This window comes from Mus pahari, chromosome 3 (assembly GCF_900095145.1).
Source record: "Mus pahari chromosome 3, PAHARI_EIJ_v1.1, whole genome shotgun sequence".
Taxonomy (NCBI): Eukaryota; Metazoa; Chordata; class Mammalia; order Rodentia; family Muridae; genus Mus; species Mus pahari.
Genome location: NC_034592.1, coordinates 24032546 through 24049882, shown reverse-complemented (window position 1 = coordinate 24049882; position 17337 = coordinate 24032546). Strand labels below are relative to the sequence as shown.

At 37.4% G+C, this 17337-nt stretch overlaps 1 protein-coding gene across 1 annotated transcript; it reads right to left on the bottom strand.

Annotated features, from left to right (window-relative positions):
* Positions 1-10134: 10134 nt before the first annotated feature.
* LOC110318912 (olfactory receptor 50-like) lies at positions 10135-11073 on the bottom strand. Its single transcript, XM_021194251.1, has one exon. The coding sequence runs from the start codon at positions 11071-11073 to the stop codon at positions 10135-10137; it is 939 nt and encodes a 312-aa protein (XP_021049910.1).
* Between the last annotated feature and the right edge of the window lie 6264 nt (positions 11074-17337).

Sequence of the window (17337 nt, the reverse complement as noted above, 5' to 3'; positions counted from 1 at the left end):
ACCCAGAAATGAACCCACACACCTATGGTCACGTGATGCCTGACAAGGAGCTAAAACAATCCAGTGGAAAGAAGACTGTATTTTCAACAAATGGTGCTGGCACAACTGGCTGTTATCATGTAGAAGAATGAGAATTGATCCATTCTTATCTCCATGTACTAAGGTCAAGTCTAAGTGGATCAAGGGACTCCACATAAAACTAGACACTGAAACTTATACAGAAGAAAGTGGGGAAAAGCCTCGAAGATATGGGTACAGGGGATAAATTCCTGAATAGAACTGCAATGGCTTGAACTGTAAGATTGAGAATTGACAAATGGGACCTCATAAAAGGCAAAAAGACAATGTCAATAAGACAAAAAGGACACCAACAGACTGGAAAAGCATCTTTATCAATCCCAAATCAGATAGGTGACTAATATCCAATATATATGAAGAACTCAAGAAGACAGACTCCAGAAAACCAAATAACCTCATTAAAACATGCTCCACAGAACTAAACAAAGAATTCTCAACTGAGGAATATCGAATGGCTGAGAAATACCTGAAAAAATGTTCAACATCCTTAATCATCTGGGAAATGCAAATCAAAACAACCTTGAGATTCCACCTCACACCAGTTAGAATGGCTAAGATTAAAAATTCAGATGACAGCAGATGCTGGCGAGGATGTGGAGAAAGAGGAACACTCCTCCATTGTTGGTGGGATTGCAAGCTTTACAACCACTCTGGAAATCCTTCTGGCAGTTCCTCAGAAAATTGGACATAGTACTACCAGAAGGTCTAGCAATACCTCTCCTGGCATATATCCAGAAGATGTTACAACTGGTAATAAGAATACATGCCCCACTATGTTCATAGCAGCCTTATTTATAATAGCCAGAAGCTGGAAAGTACACAGATATCCCTCAACAGAAGAATGGATACAGAAAATCTGGTACATTTACACAAAGGAATACTACTCAGCTATTAAAAACAATGAATTTATGAAATTCCTCGGCAAATGGATGGATCTGGGGTATCATCCTGAGTGAGGTAACTCAATAACAAAAGAACTCATATAATATGCACTCACTGATAAGTGGATATTAGCCCTGAAACCTAGAATACCCAAGATACAATTTGTAAAACATATGAAACTTAAGAAGAATGAAGACCAAATTGTGGACACTTCGCCCCTTCTTAGAATTGGGAACAAAACTCCCATGGAAAAGTTTACAGAGACAAGGTGTAGAACTAAGACAAAAGGAAGGGCCATCCAGATACTGCCCCACCCAGGGGTCCATCCCATAATCAGCCATCAAACGCAGACACAATTGCATATGCCAGCAAGATTTTGCTTTAAGGACCCTGATATAGCAGCCTCTTGTGAGGCTATGCCAGTGCCTGGCAAACACAGAAGTGGATGCTCACAGTCAGCTATTGGATGGAACACAGGGCCCCCAATAGAGGAACTAGAGAAAGTACCCAAGGAGCTGAAGGGGGCTGCAACCCTGTAGGTGGAACAACAATATGAACTAACCAGAACCACCAGAGCTCGTGTATGGATATGTAGCAGAAGATGGTCTAGTCATCCATCATTGTGAAGAGATGCCCCTTGGTCTTGCAAACTTTATATGCCCCAGTACAGGGGAACACCAGGGCCAAGAAGGGGGAGTGGGTTGGTAGGGGAGCAGGGGGTGGAGTGGGAGGGTATAGGGGCCTTTGTTGATAGCATTTGAAATGTAAATGAAGTAAATACCTAATAAAAGTTGAAAAAAAAAAGAAAAGAAAAACCTTGGTCCACTTGGACTTTAGGGTGATAAATATGGATGTGTTTACATTCTTCATGTACACATCCAGTTAGACCAGCACCATTTGTTGAAGATACTGTCTATTTTTTTAATCATTGTATGACTTTGAATTCTTTGTCAAAAATTAAGTGTCCATAGGTGTATAAATTTATTTCTGGGTCTTTTATTTAATTCTATTGGTCAATGTGTCTGTTTCTCTACCAAGAACATGTAGTTGGTTTTTTTGTTTGTTTGTTTTTAATCACTAATGTTCTGTAGTACAGTTTGAGAAAAGGAATGGTCATTCCTCATGAATTTCTTTTATTTTTCAGGATTGTTTTAGCTGCCCTGGGATTTTTGTTTTTCCTTTTGAAGTTAAGAATTACTCTTTCTTGGTTGATAAAAAATTTTCTTGGAATTTTGATGAGGATTGCATTTAATATGTAAACTACTTTTGGGAAGATAGCCATTTTCACTATGCTAATCCTACTCATCCACGAGTGTAGGAGACCTTTCCACCTTTTGATATCAATTTCTTTCTTCAGGGACTTGAATTTCTTTTCATATATATTGTTCCCTTGCTTTATTGGAGTTATACCAAGATATATTATATAATTTATGGCTACTATAAAGGGTTCTGTTTCCATAAATTCTTCACCTATAAAGGGTTCAATATCCATAAAATTTTCTCGGCCAATTTATCATTCATGTAAAGGAAAGCTACTGCTTTCTTTGAGTTCATTTTGTATCCAGTCACTTTGCTGTAGGAGTTCTCTGGTAGAATTTTGGAGTTGCTAATGTATACTATCATATTTGTTTCTTAAGGTATTATAAGGTAGTTTAAATAGATTACTTGATCTTGATTTAATATTGGTAGTTGATATCTGTCTAGAAAATCATCCATTCTATTAAGTTTTTCTAATTTTGTAAAGTACAGACTTTTGAAGTAAGACCTAATGATTCTTTGCATGTCACAAGTGTCCATTGTTGATTTTGTTCTTTTGGATATTGTCTTTCTGTCATTTGGTAAGATTAGCTAAGGGTTTGTCTGTCTTGTTGATTTTCTCAAGGAACCATCTCTTGTTTTTGTTTTGTTTTTTAATTATTATTCTTTATATTGTTTTCTTTATTTGTTAACTGGTTAATTTCAATCCTGATTTTGATTATTTCCTGCCCTCTGCTCTTCTTTGTTATGCCTGATTTGTATTTTCTGGAGCTTTAAGATGTACTTTTAAATTGCTGGTATAAGAAATCCCTAATTTCTTTGTGAAAAAACTTAATACTATGAACTTTATTCTTATCACTGCTTTCATTGTGCTCCATGAATTTGTACATGTGCTTTCATTTTCATGGAACCCTAGAAAGTCTTTAATTTCTTTATTATTTCCCTAAGCCAGAGATCACTGAATATTGTGTTGATAAATTTCCATGAGTGTGTAGCTTTTTCTGTGTTTCTGTTGTTGAAGTCCACCTTTAATCCATGATGGTCTGATAAGACAGTTTTCTTGTTTTTGGTGAGGATTGCTTCATGACCAATTATATGATCAATACTGGGGAAGGATTCATGAGGTGCTGAGAAGACATTATGTTCTCTTTTTTGGTTATTTTATTTATTTACATTACATTCATTTATTTACACTACATTTTATTTATATTACATTTCAATTGTCCCTTCCTGGTCTTTCCTCTGAAACACCCCATCCCATAATCCCTCCCATTTGCCTCTAAGAGGGTGCTCCCTCCACCCACACAACCACTCCTGTCTCACCCCTCTGGCATCTCTGTACACTGGGAATTTAAGCCTACACAGAACCAGGGGGCTGCCCTCCCATTGATGCCAGATAAGGCAATCTTCTGCTACATGTATAGCAGGAGTCATGGACACATCCATGTATACTCTTTGGTTGGTAATTTAGTCCCGGAGACCTCTGGCATTTTGGGATAGTTGATATTGTTGTTCTTCCTATGGGGCTTCTATACCCTTCAACTCCTTCAGTCCTTCACCCAACTTTCCATTGGGGTTCCTGGGCTCAGTCAAATGGATGGCTGTATCTGCATTTGTCTTAGTCGGATGCTGGCAGAGTGTCTCAAAGGACAGCTATACTAGGTTCCTGTCTGAGAATACTTTTTGACATCATCAATAGTATCTAGGTTTGTTGTCAGCATATGGAATGGATCCCAAGGTGGAGTGGTCTTTGGATGTCCTTTCCTTCAGTCTCTGCTCAAATTCTCCCTGCATTTCCTTTATACAGGAACAATTCTGTGTTAAAAATTTTGAGATCGGTGGGTGGCCCCATTTGTTAACTGGGAGCTATACCTATTTACTGGAGGTGGTCTCTTTATGCTATAGTTCCTGTCTGTTGAGTATTTTGGCTAATGTCATTCCCTTTGGTTCTTGGGAACCTCTTGCATTGCTGGTGTCTGGAACTTACTGGTGGTTCTCCCTGTTCCCCACCCTCCACAACTATATAATTTGCATCATTTTTCTGGCCCTCTATACTTCTCTCCTGTCTCTTCCCATACTTGATCTTGCCCCCCTTTTTCCTCCCCCTCTTCTCTCCCTCCCAGGTTCCTCCCTTCCTTTATCTCATGTGATTACTTTGTTTCCATTTCTAAGAAGGAATTGAAGCAACCACACTTTGGTCTTCTTTCTTGTTAAGCTTCAAGTGGTCTGTGAATTATATCATAGCTTTTGGGCTAATATCCACTTATCAACAAGTACATACCATGTATGTTCTTTTGGGTCTAAGTTACCTTGCTCAGGATATTTTCTAGTTTCAACTATGTGCCTCCAAATTTCATGTTGTCATCATTTTAACTAGCTGGTTAGGACTCCATTGTGCAAATGTTCCACATTTTTTTATCCATTCTTTCATTGAGAGACATCTGGATTAATTCCAGCTTCTGGTTATTAGAGATAAGGCTGCTATGATCATAGTGGAGCATCTGTCTTTGTTATATGTTGGAGCATCTTTTGAGTATATGCCCTGTAGTGGTACAGCTGGGTCTTCAGGTAGAACTATTTCCAATTTTCTGAGGAACCACCAGATTGTTTTCCAAACTGGTTTTACTAACTTGCAATTCTACCAGCAATAGAGGAGTGTTCTTTCTCCACATCCTTGTCAGCATATGCTGTCATCTGCATTTTTGGTTTTAGCCATTCTGCTTGATGTGAGGTAGAATCTCAGCATCATTTTGATTAGCATTTCCCTGATGACTAAGGATGTTGAACATTTCTTTAGGTGCTTCTCAACCATTTGTGATTCCTCAGTTGACAATTCTTTGTTTAGCTCTGTATCCCATTTTTAATAGGGTTATTTGATTCTCTGGGGTTTACCTTATTGAGTTCTTTGTATATTTTCAATATTAGCCCTCTATTGGATTTAGGATTAATAAAGATCTTTTCCTAATATGCAGGTTTCGGTTTTGCCCTTTTCCTCACTGAAGCTTTTTAGTTTCATGAGGTCCATTTGTTAATTATTGATCTTAGAGCCTAAGCCATTGGTGTTATGGTCAGGAAATTTATCCCTGTTCTAATATGTTCAAGACTTTTTTCCTACTTTCTATTTTATTAGATTAACAAAATAGAAAGGGAAGGATCATTATCTAATTCATTTTATGAAGTCACATTTATGCTGATACCTAAACTACAACAAGGAACGAGAACTTCAGAACAATTTCCCTTGTGAATATTGATGCAAAAATACATGATAAAATTATCACAATCTGAATCCAAGAATACATCAAAACAATCTTTCACCATGCTCAAGTAGGCGTTATCCCAGTGATGCAGGGATGGTTCAATACATGGAAATCCATCTATGTAATCTACTATACAAACAAACTCAATCCAAAAAACCCACATAATTATTTCATTAGATCCTGAAAAACCCTTTGATAAACTACAACACCCCTTCATGTTAAACGTCTTGTAGAAATCAGGAATCCAAGGCAGTTGCCTAAACATAATAAAGGCAATATACTGCAAATCAATAACTAAGATCAACTTGCAGCAATCCCACTAAAATCAAGGACAAGACAAAGCTGACCACTCTCTATTTATTCAATATAGTATTCAAAATTCTAGGCAGAGAAGTTACTATTCTGATTTGGGGTGAAATGTTCTATAGATCTTTTAGGTCTATTTGATTCATAATGTCTGTTAGTTTTATAATTTCTCTGTTCAGGTTTTGTTTAGATGACCTGTCAGTTGGTGAGAGTAGGGTGTTGCAGTCTCCTACTATGAATGTGTGGGGTTCAATGGGTGATTTAAACTTTAGCAATGTTTCTTTAACAAATGTGGGTGCCATTGTGTTTGAAGCACAGATATTCAGAATTGAGATAACATTGTGGTATGTATTTCCTTTGATGAGTACACTATGTCCTTTCCTGTCGCTTTTCAATAATTTTGGTTGATTGTCCACTTTTTAAGGTATTAGAATGGTTACACTGACTTCTTTCTTGAGTCTGTTAGCTTGAAATTTTTTCCAACCCTTTACTCTGAGGTGTGATTCTTGTATTGAGCAGTATCATGGATCCTGATTTCACATCCATTCTGTTAACCTGTATCTTTTTATTGGGGAATGAAGTCCATTGATGTTGAGAAACATTAATGACCAGTAACTGTTGCTTACTGTTGTTTTGATGCTTGTGGTGTTTGTGTGTGTGTGTGTGTGTGTGTGTGTGTGTGTGCTTTCTTTGTTTTTGTTGATATGGAATCACTTATTTTTGTGTTTTCTTAGATGTAGTTATCATTTGGGGGTTGGAGTTTTCCTTCTATTGTTTTCTGTAGTGCTGGATTTGTGCATAGATATTCTTTGAATTTGAATTTGTCTCGAAATACCTTGTTTTCTCCATAAGTGATGATTGAGAGTATTTATGGATAATCTAGATTGGCCTCTGTGGATTTGTAAAGATTGCAAAATATCTGACCATGCCCTTCTAGCTCTTAAAGTTCCTGTTGAGAAGGTGGGCGTAATTCTGATAGGTTTGCCTTTGTAGGTTACCTGGCTTTTTCCCCTTGCTGCTTTTAATATTCTTTCTTTGATTTGTAGATTTCATGCTTTTAGTATTATATGTAAAGAGCATTTTCATTTCTGGTCCAGTCAAATTGGTGTTCTATAAGGCACTTCCTTATTTAGGTTGGGAAAGTTTTCTTTTATGATAATGTTGAAAATATTTTCTGTACCTTGGAGCTGGGATTATTCACCTTTTTCTATTCCTATTATTCTTAGGTTAGGTCTTTTCATGGTATAATATTTTCTAGACATTTTGTGTCATGAATTTTTTAAAATATAACATTTTCTTTGACTGATATATCAGTTTTTTCTATTGTATCTTCTACACCTGAGATTTTTCTTTTTCTTCTTATATATTCTGTTGGTGATGCTTTTATCTCTTTTTCCTGTTCAATTCCCTAGGTTTTCTATCTCCAGGGTTCCCTGAGTTATCCTTATTGTTTTCTTTATTGTTTCCATTTCAATTTTCAGGTCTTAGGCAGTTTGGTTTATTTCCTTCACCAGTTAAATATATTTTGCTCTATATCTTTAAGGGATTCATTTGTGTCCTCTTTTAAGACCTCTACCTGATTGGGTGTATTTTCCTTTATTTCTTTAAATGATTTATTCATTTCCTCTTTAAAGACCTGTAGATTTTATAAGACTGGATTTAACGTCCAGTCTTGTCCTTTGAAGGACACAATCTGGATGGCTTTGTTTCCTGGATGTTCCTGTTGTAGTAGGTATTAGTAGCAGGGTAATTCTCTGTGGTCCTGGTGTATCCTCTGATATTGCCTTGGGCAATATGATTCTGATTATGCATGTCTGTGTGGTACAGGAGCTGTACATCTGATTATGTGGGCAGAGACGTAGAGGAAGAATGGAGGTCTGCCTGGGCTAGGAGACTGCTCAGGGAAGATTGTCTTCTTAGTTACTTTTCTATTGCTATGATAAAAACACCATGACCAAGGCAATTTACAAAAAAAGATTTTATTTAGGTTTACAGCTTAAAACATTTAAACTCTGTGACCATTATAGTATATATCAGAGAGGCAGAAAGATATGGTAACTGGAGCAGTTGAAAACTTATATATCTGATTTACAGGGAAGAGACTAAGATCAACATTTGGAATCATGTAGGCTTTTTAAATCTAAAATCTCAAACCTGGTGACATATCTCCTTCAATAAGTCAACACCAACTAATCTTATCTAAAGAGGTCCACCAACTAGGGACCAAAGATTCAAATATATGAACCTATAAAGGGCCATTATCTCTCAAACCACTACATATTTAATGGAAGGATAAGGGTATCATTTCAACCAAGTATAAAAATAGAGAGAGTATTTTTTTCAGAGACAATGGTATACAAAGAGGAAAATATAAGAAAAATAAATATAGTCATTTCTCTTTTTAAAACAAAACAAGACTCTAGACAGGTAAATTTAACTAATCTGGGCAGAACAGTTAAATATTTAAGAAAAATATTGAAAATATTAAAAAAAACTGGTTAGCTTCAAGAGATAATACAACTGAGGAGAGATCAAAGGAGCATCAAAACCCTGCCAGTTTTCTACTATACAAGTCTAGGAATTAATGTGCATTTTGTTCAATATTGTTAATAGACCATTACAGGTATATGAATGCAAACACATTGATTTCACAATGGAGAATAAATATGTACATTTTGTATAGCTTAAATCACTTACCTGTTTGTATATTATTTCTAAAGCTGTGTAATAACTGAATAAAATACCCAAAAGGAGTATAAAATATTGTTTGTTTAAAAAAATAATAATTAGCACAAATTTAACACAATTGCACACATGCATATTCTCATAGTAGGTTAAGTGCCATTAAGTGCTTGTTAAATAGCATTTAACTAGCCATGCAACTCTCTTGTGCTACTTTATAGAGATATCCATTGAATTGTCACTGACTATCAACTGAATAAAGTCCCTCTGCTTGGGCAGAAAATTATTCCCAGGGAACAAAGCAAAATGCATTCAAGGGATATGACAATTTTGTAGCTAAACAAGGAGATTTCTTTCTTCTTATCATAATAAAATATATTTTGATTAAACTGCTCTACAGGTCTGATTGAACTCAATTGAAGATTATCAGACTTCCTGACATCTATTAGCTATCCTTCATCACCAACTCAGAAAAATAGAGCTTTCTTCTTGGCACGCAAAAGTTGCACATAACCACAGTGCCCCCTGGAGCCTAATGCCAAAATCCTGACATTAGGTGTACTATCCAGTTGATGCTCTGGAACTTCATGCTCCACATGGGACTTGTCCGTACCCTTGTTTTTATCATTTAAAGTGAACAGTTTCATTTTAGTTATTGAACAAGGCCAAGTATTTGTCAAAAACCACAATGAGCTGAGTACCTGGTTACCACCACAACTAAAATATTTGAGAAAAATGGATAAGATTACAGATAACATTGGAAGGAAAGATGGACATAGGTTGGTCACTGGGTACCAAATTATGGCTAGGTAGAAAAAATAAGTGTTTAAATTTCTTTTACTGTGTAGTGATTATAAATACTACGTATTACCCCAAAGAATATAAAGTAACGAATTTCATACTAAGACCTGGTAAATATTTAAGAAAACTACAATACTTTTTTTAGAATTTGGATATTTCATACTATCTATATGCATGTAAAAACACACATATAATCAATATCTGCTAATTTTGAGTGTTAACTAAAACTTAAATGTAAGGGGCAGAAAAGATGGTTCAGTAAATAAGAGCACTGACTGGCTCCCCGGAAAACCAGGTTTGATTACCAGCACACCTGTGGTAGCTTACAGACACCTGTAAGCCTGTATTCAAGGGATCTGATACAAGCTTCTGATCTTTGTTGGTAGTATGCACAAACATGATGCACAGACATATATGTGAGCAAAACAAATATACATGAAAAATTAAAAAAAATGCTAATTGAGTTGCTGCCAAGTAATCAGAGTATTTTTTCTGATATGATAAGATGATGTCTTTTATTTGATATCTGATAAGATAAAATGTAAAAATAAAATTGTAAATCTAAGAGAAAAATAACTTTTCATCTTCAGAGGAAAAAAATCTTTGATACAAAAGCTACAAACATGTCTAATAAAATGATGTAGTGATTAATAAATTAACAATTGGAATATTTACAAAACAAAGAAAAGTATGTAGACTATTTGTAGGAAAACCTATCAAGATGCTGAAGCAAGAGAGTTAAATAGAGAACAAAACTGCAAGGATAACTGAGTGGAGGAAAGAGAGCCACATGAAATTTCCCCAACAGAACAAAAGATGAATGGAGAAAAGGATTAGGAAGTAGGGATGCTAACAGTGAAGACCATGTCCATCACTGTGAACGCAATCTCCTGCTGAGGATATTTCTCAGTGCTTCTTTCATATCCTGATTCCTCAGACTATAAATAAAGGGATTAAGAATGGGTGTGACCACATTGTACAACACAGCCACAATGGCATCCTGTTCATTAGTGTTATTAGATGAGGGGACAAAATATAGTCCTATAATGGCTCCATAGTACAAGGAAACCACACAGAGGTGAGAGCTACACGTGGATAAGGCTTTGCAGATTCCCTTGACAGAGGGAATTTTCAGAATGGTGACACCTATGAGGCCATAAGAGACCAGAATGCATATAAAGGGCAAGGTAATGATCACATTACCTAAAAGAAGTATGACCAGTTCGTTGGTGGTGGTGTCTGAGCTGGACAGCTTCAGCAAGGTAGACAGGTCACAGAAATAGTGGGAGATGATGTTGTCTCTAAACTGAGTTAGGCGAGCCAAGAGAAGGGTGTGCACAAGGGCATTGGCAGTGGATAAGGCCCAGGACACAAGTACTAGAAGAACACAGAGGTTCTGACTCATCATGGTGGTATAGTGTAGAGGGTGGCAGATGGCCACATACCTGTCATAGGCCATGGAGGTCAGAAGAAAGTTGTCAAGATCTGCAAAAAATAAGAAAAAATACACCTGGGAAACACACCCAGCATATGAGATGGACTGACTGTGTGTCAGCATATTCATGAGCATCTTTGGAGCTGTGACTGATGAGAAAGAGATGTCTGTAAAGGCCAAGTGGCTGAGGAAGAAGTACATGGGGGTGTGGAGGTGAGAGTCCAGCCTGATGAGTAGGATGATGAGCAGGTTCCCCAGGACAGTTGTTAGGTACATGGCCAAGAACAAGGCAGAATACAGGACTTGGTCCTGTGTTCGAATGGGGAGCCCCAGGAGGATGAACTCAGACACTGTGCTCTCGTTTCCCTTAGTCATGCTTTTCCTCTTCTGCTGTGAGTGAAAGGAGAAATAGGAAAGAAAGAAAAGTGATTTTGACTAATACACTTTGGGTACATGTTTTTTGAATCACCAGTAGTAAAAGTAATATTATTTTATGTGTTTTAATCTAAAAGTGAAGATTTTTCTCACAGTAATGAGCTAATGATGGTTTAGAAAGAGACACAATTTGCCAACTTTAAAAACAACTAAATGTGTTTTAGAGGGAAGCTATGAAATTCAGAACAATTATCAAATTAGACCCAGTTCCTGATCAATGTGTCTGGATTTCACCTTGACAATTTTGGATTAAGGACTTAACATATACATTTTAACCAACAAATAGAAAAATAAATAGGATTTCAATAATTGTTCATCCATTTTAACCTTTCGGGATATATTTCCACAAATTGAATTAAGGTAGTGTAACCCTGGGATCTTCTTTTTACCTGAAATATTGGGATCTAGGGACTTAGTGGAAGCAAAATGTACTAATATCAACTTGCAAGAAGCCATGAGTTTTGCTTGTAACAACAGTTTCTCAGCCAATGAGCTCACTCTTCCGTCACTCGTCGTAGGTTGATTAAAATGACCCCAGATTCCATGTTAACATCTTCAGCTCCAACCTAAGCATCTCATCTGAGCACAGAGAGCACCTGGAAATACTTGACTTTTCTGCCACTTCTTAGATAAGCCAAGGAGATTCTTCATGTTTTTCTAGCAAAAGCAAATGTCATCTGCTTTACTTCTAACCTGTGTTTTAAGCCAAAGAATGTTACATTTTATTCATTTACTACATGTTTTCTTTGTTGCTAAAATGAAATTCTCTTTTTTATCTGTAATCATTCCCTATGAAAGTAAATATTTACTAAACAATAGAAAAAGAAATATGATAAGGTTAGAGTTGATATCCTAGCTGCAGAGAGAGCTCAGTAGTTATGCTCTATGGAAAGACTTGTATAATGGCCAGTTTTTCTCTGATTGTCAGCAATCTCATATTTCCCTCTGCATCCTTTCCAGGTTAATCTATAACATTTCCCAACTTTGTCAAGACCATCTTTAAAATGCCTATGTATCATCAATCTCACTCCCAAAAATTCACTTAATGTGATACTGCCAGAAATTAATTATAACTTATTTCTTACTAATTTCAGTTTTAATCATTACTTAATTAAAATGAAAATGTTAATTATCTGTCCACATGTAGATGGTTTCTGTTATTTTGCTATTTTGAGGAATATATTAATAAGCAATATATTTTTATGTTATTTTGTATAGTGTATATGATACATTCAGAAATGAGTTTAGAGAAAGAGGCATCCATTGTTTTGAGAAAATATCAGCTCACAAGAGGCCCAGGTGATGAAATAGCTGATGTGTGTTCTATAAAGAGTCCTTAGTGGAAGCACATACATGGGAAGATTGTAAAAACTGGATCTCAAGGCAAGTGATTGGAGGACTTTGAGAGACAAGGAAAACTCAAGGAAATTGCCGATAACAGAAATATAAATGTTAGAGAATATGTGAGCAGCAGGCAGATATAATGTATAATTTGTTATGAAGGAAAAGTTTCCATCTGTTCAAGAATGGTAAAATGCAAGAAAAATAATGTATCAAAAAATAGGAAGTGGCATGCTGGCTGCTAGGTAGAAAGTAGATTGAAGAAGCTAGGATACTAGCTAGCATATGAACATCAGGGGCCACTATAGCAAAAGTCATCGATATTTGGGAAGAAGTTGGAAGAAAACACAACAAAAATTGTGTGTTGAAGTTTAAATGTGACCAAAGAAGATGATTTTCCTGCTTTATTTCAAACATGAGTAAGATTGTCCCCATCAGAGCTCTGTGGGAGAGCACCCTCTTAGAGTTAATGGGGATGGGATAGAGTGTTAGTGGAGGAGTGACTAGGAAGGTGGACAATGTTTGAAATGTAAATAAATAAAATAAAAAACAAAAACAAACAAACAAAAACAAAAAATGGGTAAGTTTAAGAAACATATTCTATTGTGAGTTTTTTGTTTTGTTTTTGTTTTTGTTTTGTTTTGTTTTGAGGGAGGGAATGTCCTTTTATATTAAAAGTTGAACAGGTACTCAATGTGAGGTAAATCGTTCTGTAGAGAACTGTTTGTTTTTGAAAATATGATTCTTAAAATTTGAAATGCATGCTGACCAAAGTAACGAAGAGAAAAACAGACAGAGACAGACAGAAACAGAAAGAAACAGACACAGAGACAGAGAGTGAGACATAGTGACACCCAAACATATCCAGTAATAAAGATGCATGTATATTCTATGCCTGGTCCAACAGACGAACTTATAGGATGAACACAGATACCTTTACCTAAGACGTATGGGAAAGCTCTTTCATTTTTCTCTAGAAGAAACACAATATAGGGAAAGAGCTGGATCACCTGAAGCAGTCATACATCCATTGCAAGAATCAGAATAGTAATCAGTTCAAAATCAGATATGGCAGATATATGAACATGTATACTGTCCATGTCTCCTGTGAGCTATAATTTTGAAAATAATGTAGAAAACCTAGGGCACAATCCCTGTCCCCAGATCCAAATTAGAGGTACATAGGATAAAATTGTTATGTTGTCATTGACTCCCTTAGGGAAAGAACTATTTTGAGGCAAGCTGGAGAATCCCTTCACCCTTGAAAAACAATGATAACAAATAGAACAAGTCCCCATCATTTGGTCCTGCTTAAAACAGTATGGGAAAACATAAAAAGAATTCTTTATATTTATGGATTATTATCTAGCTCTGAATGCTATAACCTATTGAAGCCCTAACAACAAGTATATTATTTGAAAATGATGCTTATAATGAATGTTAAAGGAAATGTTTAAGATAAATCCCTAATCTAATGAGATTAATATTTCTCTTAAAAGACATACTAAAGTGCTCTTCCTATCCCCCAAATCAAAGCCATAGCAAGATGAAGGCAGTCTGTAGTCAATAAGATACTGACAGGATTGCACTGTCAGAAGGCAACAGAGAAAAGCATTGTGTCAACCTTTTGAATTTGAATTCTTAGCTTCCAAAATTGTGGGTAAATGTATTCTTATTAAACCAATTTGTGTGCAATATTATTATGACAGCAAATTAATATTAAGCAATGTAAATGTCTGTTAATATATAAAAATTATGAGCAGTGATTCCCTGATCTACTAGCGGTCTCACAAAGTAGAAGAAGCCCAGGTAGGCTTCCTGCCCTCCAAACTTCTCTCTTATTATCTCAGTGTCTCCCCATACCCAGTTCCTTGATGTGGTGAATTAAATATGCTTGAGTGGCACTGTTAGGAGGTTTGGCCTTGTTGGGGGAAGTGTGTCACTCTAGGGGTAGGTTTTGAAGCTCTGCCCAGTGAAGAGCAGTCAGTTTTCTCCTGGATGCAGTCGGATCAAGATGCAGAACTCTTAACTCCTCCTGTTTCATGCCTTCCTGGAAGCCCCCATGCTCCTGTATTGATGATAATGGACTGAACCTCTGAACCCATAAGCCAGCCCCTATGAAATCATGTTGCCTTGGTCAAGGTGTCTCTTTCCAGCAATGAAAACCCTATCCAAGATCCTTGCTCTCTGATTTGCTATTCCCTAGCCCTCAACATGGGCATAGACTGTCCCTCTGAAGAGGGTTGGCCTAATGCTGCTTGTATTTTAATGCTAATTTGGGTCCCCCACCACTGGTATTCTATAGAGGAGAGTATACACATGCACATAAAAAGCTGAGTAACCCTGCCCTCTGTTAATTGTGATTGGTAAATAAAGGTGCCAACAGCCAATAGCTGGGCAGAGGAGACATAGAAAGGGTTGAGGTTTCAAGGGTGTGAAAAGAGAGGACCATGAGGACAGAAGGAGCATTGCCATGGAAAGAAGAAGAATGTGCAAGAGGAGAGGAGAGCTGCTATTTGATAGCTGAGCTATTAAAATGTGGCCAAGTGGGCTGACCAATTGAAGTTAAGAGGAGCCCAGATTGAATACAGAAATTAATAAGTAGTAAATTGGGTTTATAAATAGGGAAATAGACTCTATCAGCACAGAAAGTAGGCAGCTGCTCAGCAACTATGCTGTTTAATGCTATTTAAAAATATAAGAACTGTGTGTGTGTGTTTTACCCAGGAACATAAATGGTCAAGTGCAGCAAAGAGGCCCCAGAATGCAAGTTTTTATGTTTACTACTACAATCCCCTCTACTAGAAAGAGGACATACTGGGAGAATTTCAGGTAGACTGCCTGACTGCCAGGCAGTGTACACTCTATATCCAGTTTCCCACCCTTCTTGTTGTCATACTTCAAGCCCCAGCTGGATGGAGACTCCCTGCTATGCCAGAGACTAGCCTGGACAGAGGCTTCCAGCTCAGCTAGAGGAATTGCAGACTTAGAGAAGTACAGGAAGGCTACCTGTCTACCAAACTCCCCTACTATCTATTTTAGTGTCCCTCCATCATAAGCCCCCATCCAACATCCTCGTAGTTGCTATTTTCCAGCCACCAACTGAATCTAAGTCTACATACTTCACCAGAGGCCAAGCTTGCTGGTCAAAGTCCTCCACCCCCTCACTATGTTGGCATCCCCCAACAGTATCACTATACCTGTGCCCTCCTAGTTTCCTTTTCCCAGCCTACAACTGGGATGGAGACTCCCTGCTCTACCAAAGCCCACACAGACTCAGAGAATCCCAGGCCACACAGAGTAGAACACCAGAGAGGAAACAGAAACCGAGGTACAAAATAGCCAGCCAACAAAGCCAAACTCACAAATCAGTACCTACATCTTTAATTACCCAAACCAAGATGTGTAGAGGCCAGTGTAAGAATCCAAGAAACCATAGCCAATGTATAAGGTCACCACCAGACACTACCTATACTAGTACAAGTGAGATCTGAATATTCAGATAAAACAAAAGCATAAGGAAAAGACCATAAAACACAGCCTTATGAAGACAATTTAAGTCTTTAAGGAGGAAATGAATAAATCCCTTTTAAAAGACCAAGAAAAAGCTGTCTTCTCTCTGCTTCATCTTCTGGTCCACACTCCTAAAGGCAATGCAGATCTGCACTCCATTCTCTATGCCATAGCTTTGCCTTTTTCTCTGGAGGACTGCTGCCACCTGTGACAACCACATGAGATCTACATGCTCCAGTAAACTGCCAGTGAGTCCCTTTGGAAATCCCTGAGAACTTAAGCACTTCCTGTACCTTCTGTCCTCCAACTTCTGGTCCATATACCTACCTATAATTGTGGATCCTTACTCCATTCCCCCAACCACAGATATGCTTGCATCCCTGTGCCTTCTGCCACTGATGACAATCATGTCTATGGCTATCAGGGACTACCAGCTCTGCCTGTATCTCTAGGGGTCTACTGCCACCCAAGAAAACTAGAGGTCTGAAACCACCAGAGAACTTCCCTCTCCCTGCATCCCTAGAAGCCTGCTAACACCCAAAACAAAGCTCTCTACCTGCAGACACAGAATACTGCTACAATATCAGCTCCCACCCTCCTAGTCTTACCATAGCACACAACCAACAGATATTCTGTGTTCCACCAGACTCCAGCCTAGGGCAGAGATTCCCAGTTTTATTAGAGTTCTCAAAAACTGTGAATAAACCCAGATAGGCTCCCTTTTCCCCGAATTTCCCCACTATTTCAATTTCCTTCCACCATATTCCAAGTCCTGTGCCCTCTTACTTACTCTGGTCTGGCCCCCCAAAAGGGCATACACACAACCATGTAATAAAACCTTGGAGATTTGTATAAGTACAAATAGGCTGCCTGGCAGACAAAGTTCTCCACTCTGTCTATGCCTTCTCTATACCCACTTGCCCACCACTTCTAGATGCCATACCCAAACCTATGGAACATAATGAAAGCAGCACTAAATGGAAAGTTAATAGAACTAAATGTCTTTATTATGAAATAAATGAAGTCTCAAACTAGCAACTTAACAACACACCTGAAAGATCTCGAACAAAAAGCAGCAAAGACAAGAGGATTACACAGCAGAAAATGGTTAAATTGGGGGCTGAAATCAACAAATAGCAATAAAGAGACCAATACAAAGAATCAACTTAAAAAAGAGTCACTGATGAAAGACCCCAGAATTAATAGTAGGCAAAAACTGTGTTTATTTTGCAGAAAAAAACAATAAGCAGGGAACAATCATTTACATAAAATGGCAACTCTGGGACGAACTTGCAGGCTCCTTTTAAGTGCAGCTGGAAGAATTTTAGGGCTGAGTAGGTCATTTTTAAT